The sequence below is a fragment of the Bison bison genome, unplaced genomic scaffold, assembly GCF_000754665.1.
Source record: "Bison bison bison isolate TAMUID 2011002044 unplaced genomic scaffold, Bison_UMD1.0 scf7180017864495, whole genome shotgun sequence".
Taxonomy (NCBI): domain Eukaryota; kingdom Metazoa; phylum Chordata; class Mammalia; order Artiodactyla; family Bovidae; genus Bison; species Bison bison.
In genome coordinates, this window is record NW_011495054.1 from 3733702 (window position 1) to 3751183 (window position 17482).

Genomic DNA, 17482 nt, shown 5'->3' on the forward strand with positions numbered 1-17482 from the left:
TATTGCCCTCTGTGTCAGGTCCAGACGCCTTGGTGTGTTTGACCACGCCCTTCCCATCGGGCCTGGCCACGCCCCCTAGCTCTGTTCCTTCCGGTGTCCCCTCTCCCTTTCAATCAGGCTGAAGGAGTGGCTCCAAATCTGTCTTCTATCTATTGTTTTTGGCCACGTGAACACCACGGTTGGTTAACTAAGCTCCATCTTTCCCCCCTCCCCTTCCATCTCCTGCCCATCACTAAAGCCTCCTTGTAACTATTTCTCCTTGTAGCTGTGCCTTCCTCCAGGGAGCTGCTTCTGGCCACAGACTGCCTGGTCCGGGTGTGTCTATTCCTAGGAGCCCTCACTGGTTTTCTGTGTCAGGCTGGGCGCCACACTTTGGAAGCTGGTTGGACAGATGATGGGCATGGAAGCAGAGACAGTGGGGGACGGACAGGTGTTTGAGAGTTCACATGTCAGCAATCCTGGAGTCTCTTCCTACAGCTCTGAACCACGTGCCTGGTGAGCTATTTAGGCACAGGACTCTGCTTAGGTCTGAACTCTGCCCTAACTACTCCTTAGGGTTATTGCACATTGGCTGTGGGCTTCTTCCCACCTAGGCACCTGGAGTTGGAAGGAAGGAAAGGTAATTGGTCCTCAGTAAGAGGTCAGGGATTGACATGTTGGATTGAAACTCTCAGCCTCACAGACACGTGTGTCTTTGTGGCTGTGTGAGGAGTTGCATTGTGAAACAAAGAGAGTTGGACTGACCACTCTCCAGGCTGGGAGAGTGGACAGGGTCATCCACCCAGTTCTCTGGACCTGTCCCCTGGCGGGGAGAAGGAGCAAAGCAGAGAGGCTCCAGTAAGGTTTGGAGTCAGACAAACCTGGGTTCAGTCCTTGCTCTGCGTGTATCAGCCCGTGACCTCGGGCAAGTGATGTTACTGCAGGGGGCCTCAGTATCCTCATCTGTAAAATGGGCATAAATAAAGATAGCTTCCCCTTTCGGGAGTTCTTGTAAGATCTATGTGAGAGAGTGCCTGAAGGGTGCTTGGTTCCTAGTCCATGCTCTAAAATATGATCCGAGTCAGGGAGAACTCCTCATTACTCCTAGTTTTGCCCTTGTTCAGAATTGAGTCTGGGCTGTGGTCCCAACTCCCAGGTCACAGTTGGTAGTGACAAGTGGGGAAGATGGCTCTCCGGAGACGGCTCTGATAACAGCCTGGCTGGAACGGCGGGCTCACTGTTGATCTTGTAATCCTGTTTCCTGTCCCCCACACACCCGGTGACAGCTGGCTCAGGCAGCAAAGCGGGAGGAATGAAATTTCCTCTAATTCCAACAATCGGAACGGAGGGAGGGAGAGGGGTGGGGTGATGGAGGGCTGAACCTTAACTCTGCCGTGATCCCACGTAAATAACTTTTGGATTAGCTTGGCAAGTGTCTGGGCACGTACCCTCCTCCCCTCTCTTCACCCAGCAATCTGTGTTTGGAACACGCGGAGAGTATCTTAGTTATTTTCCAACGTTTATGTATGGTTTCTAGTTACAGAAGCGATAACTACTTATTCTGAAAATGGGAGAGTGAAGGGAAAGCAGAAAGAAGAAAATAAAATCATTTTGCAAATCCTGTCTCTAGCCGACTGATTAAAATATGTGCCAAGGTTATTTGGAAAGGTTAATCTGTGGCTTAAAAACATCTTATCCTAAAAAACCAATATTTCCCAATTTGCAGGGCCCCCTCCCCTGGTGACAAATGAGATGACTTTAGAGCGTGCCCACAGATACCAGGCACATCAGGCTGATTTCATAGACAATATTGTTTAGAATAAGACTAAGTTCTCTTTTATTGACTTATTTCTTTGGCTGTGCTGCACTGCATTTGGGATCTTGGTTTTGTGACCAGGGGTTGAACTCATGCCCACAAAACACAGAATCTTAACCCCTGGACCGCCTGGGAAGTCCTCAAGACTAAGTTTGAAGGAAGGAAGGGAAGAAGGAAAAGAAAGAAGGAGGGAGGGAGAAGGGAAGGCAAGCTAAGGCTGGTTGTTTAGAGAAAATATTCTTTGTGACCCCATGGACTGTAGCCTGCCAGGCTCCTCTGCCCATGGAATTTTCCAGGCAAGAATACTGGTGTGGATTGCCATTTCCTTCTCCAGGGGATCTTCCCATGAACTAAATAGCAGAAGAGGTGGTATGAAGATTTGGCCAACGTTGTCAAGGTGATATGCAAATCACAGAAATTCGGGAGATGCACCTAAATGCTCACCCTAGTGAGAAAGCGTGGGCACTTCACTGTCAAAGCTGAATGAGAACTTCCTGGGAGTCAAAGGTCCCGGTGGAGCCAAGGACAGGGGCCACTGAGTGCAGGGAGGTGCTTTTATCGAGAGGATGGGAGTCAGGTTTTGTGGGATGAATGGGATTTTTTCTTTTTGCTAGCTCTTGTTTTTTAATTTTTTAAACTCTATTTTATTTTCAGCTATGACAGGTCTTAGTTGCTGCACATAGGATCTTCATTGCGGCATGCAGGCTTCCCTCTGGTTGAGGTGCTCAGGCTTAGTTGCTCCGAGACATGTGGGGATCTTAGTTCCCCTCCCAGGAATCGAACCCACGTCTCCTGCATTGGAAGGTGGATTCTTAACCACTGGACCACCAGGGAACTCCCTAGGGTTTTTTTTTTTTTTTTTTGGCTGAGCTGAGTGGCTTGTGGGATCTTAGTTCGCCTACCAGGGGTTGAACCCACATCTCCTGCATTGGAAGGTGGATTCTTAACCAGTGGACCACCAGGGAAGTCCTGGTGAATGGGATTTGAATCTGTTGAGAGGAAGGGCTTTCTGGGTTGGATCAGAGGAGTGTGCAGGGATCTACCCGTCTGGGGCTCTGGAGGAGGCATCAGACTCTAAAGATCTCTGAAAGTCAGCTGCCGTGGCACTGTGACAGGGAACAGTGTCCCTAGAAGCGTGGGATTCTAGTGGTAGAAGGGACCCTGGGAGGCAGCATCTGGTTTAACCTTCCTGCTTTTGCAAAAAAGAAAACTGCAGCCTGGAGACTCATTTGTTTTTATTTTTTTTAATTAATTTATTTTAATTGGAGGCTAATTACAATATTGTAGTGGTTTTTGCCATACATTGACGTGAATCAGCCATGCGTGTACATATGTCTCCCATCCTGAACCCCCCTCCCAGAGACTCATTTATTTATTCAGTTTTGGATCTGTTGCTTTCTTCTTCAGCGGACACCCATTCTTTCAGGGCTTACTCTGTGCCAGGTCCTGAGGATGCAAAGGTGAATCCATGCACCGAGGGGCAGGGTTCACTGATGCTAAAGCAGGCTCTCGAGCTGGGGTCCTGGCTAGCACACTGATGAGCCCTGGGGCTCCCCTAGCTCTATCTCCTCATCTGTAAAAGGAAGATAATTATAGCACCTACCTCCGGGGCTGTTGCATGGATGAGGTGAGGTAATATGGGTGTCCTAATTACTATTGCTATGCAATGAATGATTCCATTCCTAAATTTCCCATCTACTAGCTGCGAAACCCTGGGCTCTGAGCTGGCTCATTATCGCTGCATGAGACTCTGAATCCAGGACAGCCAGAGCTCCAGCACTTCGCTTCCAACACCTCTGCGCCCACGCAAGGGGGAGGACGTACAAGCAGCCTCGGTCCTCCCATGAGGAGCTCAGAGACCATCACAGTGCTCCAGATTTTGTCCACTTAACAACCTACTCCCGCTCAGGAATGCTCCCTAAATGCTGCTTAGGGCGGAAAAGCCAGGCATCGCTCGTTGTCACTGTGCCCAAAGAGAAGCCGGAAATCCCCAGGGAGGCACTTGGGTTTAGCTCAGGGTTTGGGGGTTGGGAAGGATGCCTCTGGACAGGTGTGATTGCTGTCAGGTTTTGGTGGGGACGGCTGCAGGTATCTGACGGCCAGACAAGGCTGGGTGTTCAAGATGGCACACCCCCATGACTGCAGTTAACGCTGGCTTTTGGCTGGGAGCCCATCTGGGTGGTCCCCTGGAGCGTGTGCATGTGGCCCATCCAGCATGGACTCCCTCCATGGTGGCGAACTGTCCTTGGACAATCTTGAAAGGGCCTTTGCTCACTACACCTTGGGAGCCTTGCATCTCTTCTGCTACTTGCTGTTGGTTGAACAAGACTCACTAATGGGCTCAGATTCCAGGAGAGCCAGGGATCCTCCCTCTAGACAGAAGGAAGTCAGAGAGTGTGCCTGGGTGATTTAACACTGCCCCAGCTTGCCTAGGAATGCCTGACACTATCCCTGGGCTGGAGTGACCCTGGATCATGTCAGGAGGAGATGGGATCCATTCCCTCTTGAAGTCTGAGGCCAGGTTGACACCCAGTAAAGGTGCCGATACCTGGCAGTGAGCATCTTCACGATAGAAGGAATCACCTGTCTGCCCCGGCAGGCTACACCTGGTCTTTCTGTAAAGACAAACCTCAGAATAGGAACAGGCAGCAGCAAAGTGCTTCCTTGGGCACTGCTTGCTTTAATTCACACAGTGTGGCTGTGACTCATGCCTGGCCTTTCTGGCATACAAGCATTTGTGGAGCATGATGGGGAGACTGGCAGCGCCCAGCGGTGGCAGCTTCAGAGCTCTTCATGGGAGAATTGAGGTTGTCTCTTCCTCAGTCTTCTCGTGGACTGCCGATGCCTTGGCAGGAAGTAATCTCCAGAGCCGGGGTCCCTGGAGTCTCTGGTTAGCCTGTAAAGACTGATACCAAAGTTCCAATATTTTGGCCACCTGATGTGAAGAGCCGACTCATTGGAAAAGACCCTTATGCTGGGAAAGATTGAGGGCAGGAGGAGAAGGGGGTGACAGAGGATGAGATGCTTGGATAGCATCATCGACTCAATGGACATGAGTTTGAGCAAACTCTGGGAGATAGTGAAGGACAGGGAAGCCTGGTGTGCTGCAGACCATGGGGTCACAAAGAGTTGGACATGACTGAGCGACTGGAAAAGAACAGCAACCAGAGAGCAGATAGGAGAGCCAGGAGTCCAGGTTGTCCCAGGTAGAGCAAATAGGTTTTGTCAGCCCCAGGCTGGGGGCATCTCTGTCCACCCACTTAAGAAACAGACCATTGTCCCCTGACTCTGCAGGGTAGGTCACCTCCTCCTCATCCACCTTATCTAAGACCCCTTTGGAAAATCCAGTTAAAGCAAGAACTCTGAAAAACTCACAATATATAAATAGAAGAAAAAATGTCAAGCAATTTTGAGGAATTTATAGGGTCTGGGATCCTTAAAAGCTTAAAATCCAGGACTTTCCCTGGTGGCCCAGGGGCTAAGATCCTGTGATCCCAGTGCAGGGGCCGGAGTTTGATCCCTGGTTGGGAAACTAGATCCCAAGTACTGCAACTAAGACCCGGCACAGCCAAATAAATAAACAAATATTAAAAAAAAATTTTTTTAAACCTTTTTAAAAAAGGTTAAAATCCTTGCACTGGAGCCATCCCTTCTTTTCCAGCAACCACCCCCCGCCCCCACCCCTGCCTTCCTAATTTTAAATGACTATTCAGCTCCTAACTTCAAATGGTTATTTTTCAAAAAGAAGGCTCAGCGCTCTTGTATTCTCATGCTTGTGGTTAAAGCTGATGTGCTGAGTCACTCAGTCATGTCTGACTCTTTGCGACCCCATGGACTATAGCCTGCCAGGCTCCTCTGTCCATGGGGATTCTCTAGGCAGGAATACTGGAATGGGTTGCCATGCCCTCCTCCAGGGGATCTTTCCAACTCAGGGATCGAACTTGGGTCTCTGATGTCTCCTGCATTGGCAGGCAGGTTCTTTACTGTCTGAGCCACCAGGGAAACCCATGGGGATGTCCAGTTAATGAGATGTGATCTCCAGGACAGCGAACATTCTGGAGGTGACATTAACTCCTCACTCCTTGCTGTACTTTTGGCTATGCCTGTGGCTTCTCCCAGGAAAGTGTGAATTTATGTAAAACAAGAAGGCTCTTTATGTTTGGGAGGCCAAGCCAGCCTAAGTTGTAAGTGGAGGTTTGTTCCTAGAGGTCTCACCTTGGTCCTGGTTGTCCATCATTCATCTGCAGCCCCACACCCAGCTCTCTGCTCCCCCAGTGAACCTGCTCTTCAGGGACAGCATCTGAGGGCAAATCGCCCGTAAGCGTTGTTTCTCAAACTTTTGGCAGACATCACAATTAGCTGGGGGTGGGGAGGCTGGTGAAAAAAGCAGGTTTCTGGGTCTCACCCTTAGAGGTTCTGAATCAGTGGCTCTCGGGAGAAGGTACAAAACTGTCCTTTATCAAGTTATTTGATGGAGGGGTCCCCTGGTCAGACCTGGATAATTTCTTGGCCCTACAAAATGAGCAAAGACGTGCAGAAAATAATGTGTGACCTTACCTTCTGGAAACGGAGCTCATGGGCTGGGCTATTTTATAAAAAGGAACCCGTTTCTCTACTTGGTGGCCAACTTTGGCTGAACATTGGAAGTCCCGAGAGTGTGTCCAATGTTGTATTATGAAAAATGTAAGACATATAGAAAACATGGAAGAATTGCATGGAGACCACCCATATACCCACTGATTTGGTTCTGTAATTAATATTTTGCTATATATTTGCTCTATCACACATCTGTCCACTGATGTATCTCTCCATCCACGAATCCATCTATTTATCTTTTCATCCATCAATGCATACATACATTTATCCATCCACCAATCTACCTTTTCACCAATCCATCCATCCATCCATCTACCATCTTATTTTTTTAAATTTCTATCTTATTTTTTTTCTCAATAATAGAACTATTTTATTAAACATATGAACACACTTATTTTGTACAACACGCATTTCTTTCTTTCCTCTGCTGCAGGAAGCCAGGCTCTAGAACCCCATGTTTATAAAAACACACTTTGGCAGCTACTATGGCAAGGTGAAAAAAGTGCAATTCCGAAAGTAACAACACAACCAAAGTGGGGAACAAAAAAGGCAGAGCTGAGTGGGCCCAGCGCTGCTCATCTTCTCTCAAGAGGCAACAATTTAAGAACAGAAACTCTTGAGTGTTATTTAAGCAGTACTGCCCAACTCTCTTGGTAGCATCTCTCTTTCAATTCCATTTATCTTGATGTTGTAACTAACTAATCTGTTACTTCTTTAAGAAATTCTGCCCTGGTTTATATCCTTTTCAGTGGCCCATATCCCTTTGAGCTTCAAAAACACACAAGTCGCTCAGTCGTGTCCGACTCTTTGCAACCCCATGGATTGTAGCCCACCAGGCTCCTCCGTCCGTGGGATTTTCCAGGCATGAATACTAGAGTGGGTTTCCGTTTCCTTCTCCATAAATTTACTTTTTAATTGGAATAAAACTGCTTTACATTGTTTGTGTTGGTTTCTGCCATACAGCAATGCAAACTGGCCATAATTATACATATATCACCTCCCTCTTGAGCATCCCTCCCCTTCCCCATTTTTTTGGATGTATTTCACACTCAGTTGCATTTGTGAGTACCTTTCATCCTTGTAAACTTCAGTAGGCATGCCATTAACACGGATTCAATTTTTGTTCATGATTCTGTTTCAGGTAAAGTCTACATACCGTGAAATGCACAGATCTTAAGTACACCATTCACTTCTTGACAAATGCATATACCTGTGAAACCCAAGTCCTTATCATAATATAAAACATTCCTTCACCCAGAGAGTTCCCTCATGCCCCTTCCCGGTTATTCCTCTTCTACCTCCCTACCAGAAACAATTAATATTGTGATTTTTTTTAAAACTGTCAGGTTTGTCTGTTATAGAATTTTATATAAAGGAAACCATATACTATTTACCCTTTGCATAAGGCTTTTTTCTCCTGGGGAGAACTAGAGATCCTGGGACCCCTTTTGAGTAGCAGATGCAAGTATGGACTTATCCTTAGAAAAACTGACAAGCTCTAATGCTCTGGTATTTGGGATGGCATGGGGAGTGGAATTCATAAATCAGGTGAAGCCTTTGCAAGGTAAGAATGTTTGCTTCAAAATATAATCACGTGGTGTATAAGCTGGGGTTTATGGAGCAATGTGTCTCCAATATATGCTAAGCCTTTCCAAGCATTGTATCGTTTGACCACCCAAGAAGGGGATGATTCTGACTATTCCCATTTTATAGACAAGAGACTGAGGCTCAGAGAAGGGAAGAACTTAGCCAGCCCCGCAGTGGCCAAATTGGTGGCTGTGTACCATCAAAGGCAGGCACATCTGTACAACCTGACTTCAGAGTCACAACTCAAAATGAGCACCCTAATATGAAGTTATGCAGAGATTTACTATGGGAACCCCAAGGTCGCCCATCAAAGTCGTCATGATGCTGGGTGCTCTTGGCAGGCGAGGGTGTTGTCTTTGAGTTTCTTTCTTTTTTCTTGGTCACGCCGTATGGCATGCGGGATCTTAGTTCCCTGACCGGGGATTGAACCCATGCCCCTTGAAGTGGAAGCTCAGAGTCTTAATCACTGGACCGCCAGGGAAGTTCCAACCTTTGAGATTCTTGGTGCTGCTCACATCAGACAGCCCTGTTAGAATCAATGGTGGGAATTCATGTCACTTCTTCGTGTCCCCCTGGTCTGCCCAGTGAGATGGAGCAGCTAGAATTCACAGTGCTTTTCTCCACCTCCCTGGTGGGGTGAGACCTGAGTCATAAAATGGTCGCGAAGCACTTTGTAGATGAGAATGATGGGAGTGATTATTATTTGCTGAGCTAAAATCCCGCTTGGGGTGAACTGCCCCCATCCCTTGAGGGTCCATACACGTTAGATCGGAATCATTTCCCCAAGCGTATCAGAAAGTTAATAAATCGGGAAGGCTCTTGTGGGATGTGGGGGGTGTCCTCTTTTCATTCTGATCGCAGATTAAAGTGCTTGTGAGAGGAGGAATTTGCTTGCAAGAACAGATTTTACAGTCTCCAGCCTTGCCCTTGTGCACTGCTTTAGTGGTTGGAGAAAGGCTGCCAGAAACTGAGTAAGCATCGCCAGGGGAAAACAACAACAGAAACTCACCCCCTCCTCAGCACCCCAGCACCCCTGCCACCTGCTCCCGTGAAAAGGCCAATTCAGTCGGCTGCAGTGGAAAACATTCTCGGGGCCTTTCGTTAGCTGGCGGCCGGCTGCGATGCCGTTTGGCTGTGGATTTCAATATTCCCTTGTAACGTTTTACAACCCAGAGCCGGCGACAATGGCGTCATTCATTGCATCCGCTCACGTGGAACAGAATGTGAGAGAGTGGTGGAGCCGGGAGAAGCTGGTTGGTGGCCCTGGTACCCAGGGTAAACTGGGGTTGTCGGGTCCCTGTGTCCAGGCTGGGCAGATCGTGTCTGTGTCAGCCAGTGCAGTGGGATTTGACTTTTGGTAAAGCAGGAATGATGGACAGTTGGATCAGTAGAGGTTGATGTTACCTGATAAAACCAATACCTAACTCTAGTACCCTCAAAGATGCTCTGTGTGACAGAAGTGTCGTGTTGCCCTAGCAGTGATGGGAAGGCAACGATTGCCTATTATCAAGTGTAAGTTGGGAAAAGTTTTGGAATAGCACTGACCCCGGGTGCAGCTCAGCTTTACCTCTTCTTAGCTAGGTGTTCTGGGACCTCTCTGAGTCTCATTTCTTTTCTTTGTCTCTAAAGTAAATGTCATCATACGGATGAAATGGGATTCTTGCCAGGATCAAATGAGGGAAAGCATATAAGTCAACCACTGCAGTGGCTGGAGAGCTGCCCCCATGACTCAGTGGTAAAGAATCCGCCTGCAATGCAGGAGACCTGTGTTTGATCCCCGGGTTGGGAAGAGCCCCTGGAGAAGGGAATGGCAAGCCACCCCAGTATTCTTGCCTGGAGAATCCCCATGGACAGAGGAGCCTGGTGGATTACAGTCCATAGGGTTGCAAGAGAGTCAGACGTGACTGAGTGATTAAAAAACAACAGCCGTGGCTGGAACAGTAGGATGCACAAAAAAACAATGTAAATGATAAGGAGGAAGATGAGGATGAGGAAGGTAGTGGTGATGGTGAGAATGGTCATGCTGATAATGATGATGTTGGTGAAAACAATAGCCCCCAGTTGCTATTCTCTTCCCAGACCCATGAGGGCTTTTCAGCTGTCCTTTTAATTCTCTGCTGCCTGTATTCTTGAATGATGCTGCCTGTACACTTGAATGATGTAGAGGAAAATAGGTCATCTTCTCCTCATGGGGACTTTAGAGGCTTTTGCTGTGTTGCTACTCACGAGTTCCTTTGATTCGTGCATTGATGAGCCCAGGAAAAATGATCCTGGGAATTTCCTGGTGGTCCAGTGGTTAGGACTCTGTGCTTTCACTGTTGAGGACCCGGGTTCAATCCCTGGTTGGGGAACTAAGATCCCACAAGCCACGTGGCATGGTCAGAAAAAGAGAAATGATCCCAAATGGTGTTTATTGGGACCCTTTTCTTCTCTTTGTCTCTGTTACTCTATCCTGACTGAGAAGTCACTCCACTCTTCTATGCCTCGATTTTGACACCTGCCAGGTGGATTTGGGGATGTTGTATTGCAGACACCAGGGGAGACATGCGTGGTTGATGGTGGGGCTGATGTTTCAAGCTCCTGAGAGAGAAACATACTGAGAGGGACAAGTGGTTATTGAGATAATATGCCTTTCCCACTTCTGTGAGTATTAGTAATCAAAAACAGGATTTGGCTTTTCCAGAGGGTAATTTTGCAATCTGGCAGTGCCGGAAGGGAGAATTCCACGGAGTCCATTGATACATTCTCTTGTAAATTCCCTTAGCCAACATTTTTTAAGAGTTATTTTCTTTAATTAAAAAAAAAAAAAAACCATCCCCATTAAGAATATCAAACTAAAAAGAGACTTCTCCTTCCCTATTGGATCTCTGACAGCCTAGTACTCAAACTAAGCAAGATTTAAATTGAATTGCTAGCAAGATTTGCAACTTTTTTGTTTTATTATTATAATGATTTTTCTTCTTCTTCTTTTTTTTTTCCATTACGTAGCTTCAGCTGCCAAGCGAGAACTATAAAGCTAATTTCATTCCTTTCAGCCTCCTGGCCCCAGGGGGAGAGTCTGAGCAGTGGAGCTGCTCAGTATGGCTCCAGCTTTGGTTCTGAAATGACACAGTCCACAGGAAGGCTGGGCTAGGAAACCCCAGGGTGTCATGAGTGTCTCTGTAACCTCACGGAAACTTAGCAGACACTCTGTTGTCCCGTCTGGTCACTCTGACGTGGTTTGTGATGACAAACAAAGGCAGGGGCCCAGAGTGGGAGATTGTCACACCCCTGAGAGGTGGGTGAAATGAGAGAGGAGTCTTAGGCTCCAAACCCCTGCACCCCTAAAAGCATATTATGTTTTAAAAATGGAAAGAGGTCAGTAGGAAATTGTCTAGAAGTAACTTGGAGACAGTTGGGTTAGAATTCTGGTGGTGTCTCTTTCTAGCTCTGGGACCCTGGGCAAGTTATTTCATCTCCCTGGGCCTCGGTTTTCTAATCTGTAAAATGGGGATAAGAGCAGTCCCCACTTCAGAGGGTCACAGAGAGGATGAAGGGGGTGAATGCAGCGTCCTTCAAAATGTGCTAAGCGTTGTGCTCTTTGTACGTGGTATAATTTCAGGTGTACTTTTAAACATTTCAAATAGGTAAGTGTTTTTATTTTAATTGCATTAGTGGACCTTGCACCACAAACCCTTTAATGTCATGGCTGTTATTACTCGGAGTAAGGCAAAGCTCATTTAGGCAAATAATTCATTTAAAAATGGAGTAAGGTGAAGAATGGTTGGTTCACAGCAAACATCATAGCTAAGTTCAGGATTTCCTGATTCGTATATCTTCCACAGAGGAATTCTTATCCTGGTTGGGGCCCTGGGCTCCTCTGGCAGTCTGGGGAAGCTCAGGGATCCCATCTCAGAAGAATCTGATTAAATGTGTAAAATAAGATGCATTGATTGCCAAGGAAGCCCATTATATTAACACAGAGTGATCAAACTCTTTTCTAAATGGCGACATAGTAACATATGCACTTCATAAATGTCTTAAGTAATGGGGACCTAGTAGCAGATTGAAAATAACTGTAATTTTGAAGTCATCATGAGCGTAAGTGGTATCTGGAGACCTGTACAGCTGCAGCAAGATGGGAAGTTATTTTGTTTCTGTTGATGACAGTCGCTAGGGCTGCTAACTCAACTGTGGCTTGATGCCGACACCCGTTACAGAAAGAGATACTGAATTCCAGTTCAGGATTACTGAAAATAAAGACATCATCTTGAAAATCCAAGTTTACACCCATGAGTTTTTCCCCAAAGTTGAGACCTCCATGTTCAGGAGACAGGCTTATGGCACGGCTCCCTCCCGAGAAATTTTATGAGCTGGAAGCGCGAGTCATCTTGTAACGGCGGTCATGACAGCTTCTACTATGTGCCAGACATTTTCTAGAGTATGTTATTGGATAATTTCAACGATCTTGAGAGATAACTGATGCTCAGAGAGATGGACTGTCTTGTCTAAGATCACACAGCTGTTAAGATGGTAGGTCTGATACAGAATGCACTTTTGCCTGAATCTAATATCTTTTTTCTTCCCACTATACCCTGATTCTTAGATACTCAAATAAAAATCAGAGTTCAGTGAGTGGGTTATCAGGGAAGGGAAGGTGTCTGGGGGACTCAGGGCTGGCTGCTGTGGTTTCTTCAGATCATCTCTTTATTTCCCCATTTTGCAGGTGACGCTTAGCTAGGTGACCTGCTTTATCCTAGCTCACTGAGTTGGCAAGGATATTGGACCAGGAGTGCTACAGGCTCAGTGGGGTGGAGGACCCAACGGAAGGTATTGCATGAAAAATGGACATTTCAGGACTTTCCTGGTGGTCCAGTGGTTAAGATCCTGTGCTCCCATTGCAGGGGGCAAAACTTTGATCCCTGGTTGGGGAACTAAGATCCCACATGCTGCGGGGGCAAAAAAAAAAAAAAAAAGGACAAGGAAGCACTTTTTTTAAATGTTAAAAAAAAATTAGAAGGGACATTTCCCCAGAAGTAGCAGCTTTTCTGGATCCACAGATGACAAGATCAGATTCAAATCCTTTTCTGTCCTCCTCACTCCCAGGGACCTCTCTTGGGAGAAATGTGGGGGAAGCTTTGAATATCTTCTACTTCATTTTCATTTTGCTTTCCAACCAAGGAAGATCTTCCCCTGTGAATTTCACCTCTGTTTCCATTGCCTTTTGTTGCCTGAGGTGGTGTGGAGGGTGGGGGACGTGGGAGGATGAATGGAGAACCTGGAGGGTCACACGTTGTCGTCCAGGAGACTGCAAGCACTTCTTTTATCTTGCGTGTATCCCTCCTAGACTAGTCCTCCTGCTCTGCTGTGATTAAAATTATATTAATAGTTTATATAGTATTCTATTAACAGTAATAATTATTATTTTCAACACGGAAATATTCATCTAAACTTCATAAATGGTGGTGGTGGTTTAGTCACTAAGTCATGTCTGACTCTTGTGACCCCATGGACTGTAGCCTGCCAGGCTCCTCGTCCATGGGATTCTCCAGGCAACAATACTGGAGTGGGTTGCCATTTCTTTCTCCAGAAACCTCATAAATGCTCACTGTAAAAAGAATCAAACAATGCAGATGTGCAAAAAGTAACGTTTAGTAGCTCAGTCGTGTCCAACTCTTTTACAACGCGGACTGTAGCCCGCCAGGCTTCTCTGTCCAGGGATTTCCTAGGCAAGAATACTGGGATGGGTTGCCATTTCCTTCTCCAGGGAGTCTTCCCGACCCAGGGATGGAACCCGAGTCTCCTGCATTGGCAGGTGGGTTCTTTACCACTGAGCCACGAGGAAAGCCTGCGTAAAAGTAATAAGTTGATCTAAAAGTTCTCCCATAACCCCAGCTTCTGGAGGGACCATGTTATATCCTACCTCTTTGACTTCGTTTATCTTGCACAGATTTATGAATTTATTCATAAACAGACTTCTCATTATTTTCAAAGGTTGCATGAATATTCCACCATCTAGCTCTGTCAGAGTTGACTCAGCCATTAATGAGGACATTTAGACTGTTTCCAGTTTCTTCCCTTTGTTCTGGAGAAGGAAATGGCAACCCACTCCAGTCTTCTTGCCCGGAGAATACAGTGGGCAGAGGAGCCTGGACAGGCTGCAGTCCATGGGGTCGCAAAGAGTCAGACGTGACCAAACAAGTGAATACTTGCACTTTCATAGACCATGCAGTGGAGAAAAATCCTCATACTTACCTTCTTAGGAAAATCCATAGTAATGGGATTGCTTGGTCCACCTTATTAAAAATTTCAAAAATGAACGCCATCAGGAATTCCCTGGTGATCAGATGGTTAGAACTCAGTGATTTCACTCCCATGGCCCTGGGTTGAATCCCTGGTCTGGGAACTAAGATCCTGCAAGTTGCGTGGTATGGCCAAAAAACAAAAAAAACAAAAAAAACAAAGAGTGATATCATATTGCTTTCCAGAAAAGATGGGCTGATCACCTTATCCACGCTGTACTAGTTACTGTCCTGAGCAAGATATCCTTTCTGATCCCAAACACTGGCAGCCCTCTTCCCTTAGTGGATGTGAGAACGTTATGGGTTGGACTATTCTCTTCTTTAACACCCTGGACATTTCTGTCAGTTATTCCTTTTACCTTTGAGCTTCTCTGCAAATTCTCACTCAGTCCCTCCTTCACTCACCTGGTTTCCTTTGGGGCTCTTGGTGATACTCAGCTCCACTTTCCTCCTTTCCAGGGCGGGTTTCTGTTGAATTGCCTGAGCTCTTATGAAGACAAAATAGGAATACCTGAAAGCTAAAGGGAAGGGAATGTGGGGGGACCTATCATAAAAGTGTGAGGGACCAGGAATTTCCCTGGTGGTCCAGTGGTGAAGAATCCACCTGCCAATGCAGGAGACACGGGTTTGATCCCTGGTCTGGGAGAATCCGACATGCCGTGGAGCAGCTAAGCCCATGTGCCACAACTACTGAAGCCCACGCACCTGGAGCCCATCCTCTGCAGCCAGAGAAGCCACTGTGATGAGAAGCCCGTGCACCATAACCAAAGAGTAGTCCCCGCTCGCTGCAGCTAGGGAAAGCCCATGCAGCAACGAAGACCTGGCACAGCCGGTAGATGAATAAATAAAAATAATGAAAAAGAGAGTATGAGGGACCAGATTTTGAGCGCCTTGGTAGAGGCTGTCCATATGGCATTGTATGCTGAGGTTTAGAAAGGCTGTGGTCCATATGGCATTGTACACTGAGGTTTAGAAAGGCTGTGGTCCAGTGGTGGAGATGAGACCCAACTCTGGACCTTCCTCTCCTTAGATCCCAGGCTCTGTTCTCTATCTTCTCTGTCCTCTTTCTTTTCCTCTTCCTGCCCCCCTCCCCCACACTGTGTCTCCAAAACTGTGACAGTCCTGCTGACGGCTGTCATTTGTTGTGACAAACGCCACTGTAAGGCTTTCACATGTATTAACTCATTTCTTCTCTCAACAATCCTTTGAACCTAGATTTTGTTTATTATCCCTTTTTTACAGGTGGGGAACCAAGGGACAGAGAGGTGAAGTATTTTCAGAGGCAACAAGTACAGCAACTCAAAAGGAAATTCTAAGGCACAGGCAGCAAAGTCTTCAGATTGGGGTGACCTCGATTTTTCTGTGACTACCCTAGATGGTCAGCTGCCATTCTTGATTAATGTTAGGGAAAGACCACAGCCCCATTTTAAAGATGGAGACCAAGAAGTTAAGTCTTAGTGACTTCTCAGCTCTTTAGCATTTGAATTAGGGAATGCAAAGACATCTAGAATAGGGTGAATATTTCAACTGACATGTCTTTGTTGATTTTTAGGAGGAATTCTGAACTGGGGGTGCTCATTTACCTTTTGGCATATGTATAGAGCTGTTCGTGAACCAACTTGCCTAATGTGTAAGACATGAAAAGATGGTGACCAAACATATATGTCCATGACATAGGATGCACTTGAGCATAACCGTATCTCTCCATTCATCAAAGATCCCTTTGTTTCTTATTCTGTGATTATTTTCCCCAGTGGATTCTTTGACCCTGTGGTTCAGACAATGAAAAGATCTCTATCATGCCACTGATCGATGTCATTTTGTATCTTCTCTCTTTCAGTAAAGAATATCCTGTGGTTCCCAGGAGCACAGTGAGACAGAAAGTGGCCTCCAACCACAGTCCTTTCAGTAGTGAGCCTCGAGCTCTGTCCGCCTCATCCAACTTGGGGTCCCAGTACCAGTGTGAGAATGGCGTGTCTGGCCCCTCCCAGGACCTCCTGCCCCCACCCAACCCGTACCCGCTGCCCCAGGAGCACAGCCAAATTTACCATTGCACCAAGAGGAAAGGTGAGTGCGACTGTGCTGCCCACCTGGCCACTTTCTTTTCTTCTTCTTTCCCTTGAAAAAAGGAAATCCACCTAACTACATGTATATTTATTTTTAAAATGTAAGCAGTGCACTGAGAGACTGAGAGAATGTAAAAGAGTCAAACCATTCTGGTACAGCAAAAGATTCCTTTGACACATCTCTGCCAAGTTCTAGCCCCTTCCTTGAGGAAAGCTTATTTGAAATGTTCAGACGCATTTATTTATTTACACTTGCACGTACACACAAATACAGAGTTTTGCTTTTACTTTTAATTGTTGATATCATACTGTACCTATTTTGCAACTTGTATTTCTTAAAATTTTAGAATATATTGTATTTTTTTAACTTTTTATTTTATATAGGAATATAGTTAATGAAAGGGCTTCCCTGGTAGCTCAGCTGGTAAAGAATCCACCTGCAGTGCGGGAGACCAGGCTTCAATTCCTGGGTCGAGAAGATCTGCTGGAGAAGGGATAGGCTACCCACTCCAGTATTCTTGGGCTTCCCTGGTGACTCAGCTGGTAAAGAATCTGCCTGCAGTGTGAGAGACCTGGGTTCAGTTCCTCATTTGAGAAGATCCCCTGGAGGAGGGAAAGGCTACACACTCCAATATTCTGGCCTGGAGAATTCCATGGACTGTATAGTCCATGGGATCGCAGAGTCAGACACAACTGAACGATTTTCACTTTCATAGTTAATGAACAATGTTGTGTTGGTTTAAGGTGTACAGTAGAGTGAATCAGTCATACATATACATGTTTTGATTCTTTTTAAAATTCTTTTCCTATTTAGGTTGTTGCATAATATTGTGTAGAGCTCCCTGTGCTCTACAGTAGCATACACTGTAGATGTCTTTTCATGACCCTAGAACAGCCTCATTCTTTTTAGCTGCTGAAAAGGAAATATTACCCCAAAAGGATAAAGCCAAGTTTATGTTTTCAAGGGTAGTCAGGGAGTATGCTTTCAGAGTCTTGGTTGTATTATAAGCCTATAACTTACACTCCAGGGAACCTCCTTGGAATTTGATGTGCTATTTAGTCCTTGGGCAAGGTTTTTCCCAAGTGAATTCTGAGCTCTTCTTTCTTTTCCAGATCAATACCAAAAAAAAAAAAAAAAAAAGACAGAGAGGGAGAAA

The 17482-nt window shown here is 46.1% G+C and overlaps 1 protein-coding gene across 2 annotated transcripts in view; it reads left to right on the forward strand.

Moving 5' to 3' along the window:
- TBX5 (T-box 5) overlaps nucleotides 1-17482 on the forward strand; it is a 52506-nt gene that overhangs the window by 24374 nt on the left and 10650 nt on the right. For both annotated transcript variants that reach the window (XM_010828559.1, XM_010828560.1), the window contains exon 8: nucleotides 16100-16326. In XM_010828559.1, the coding sequence (XP_010826861.1) occupies nucleotides 16100-16326 (227 nt within the window). The remainder of the gene's footprint in view (nucleotides 1-16099; nucleotides 16327-17482) is intronic.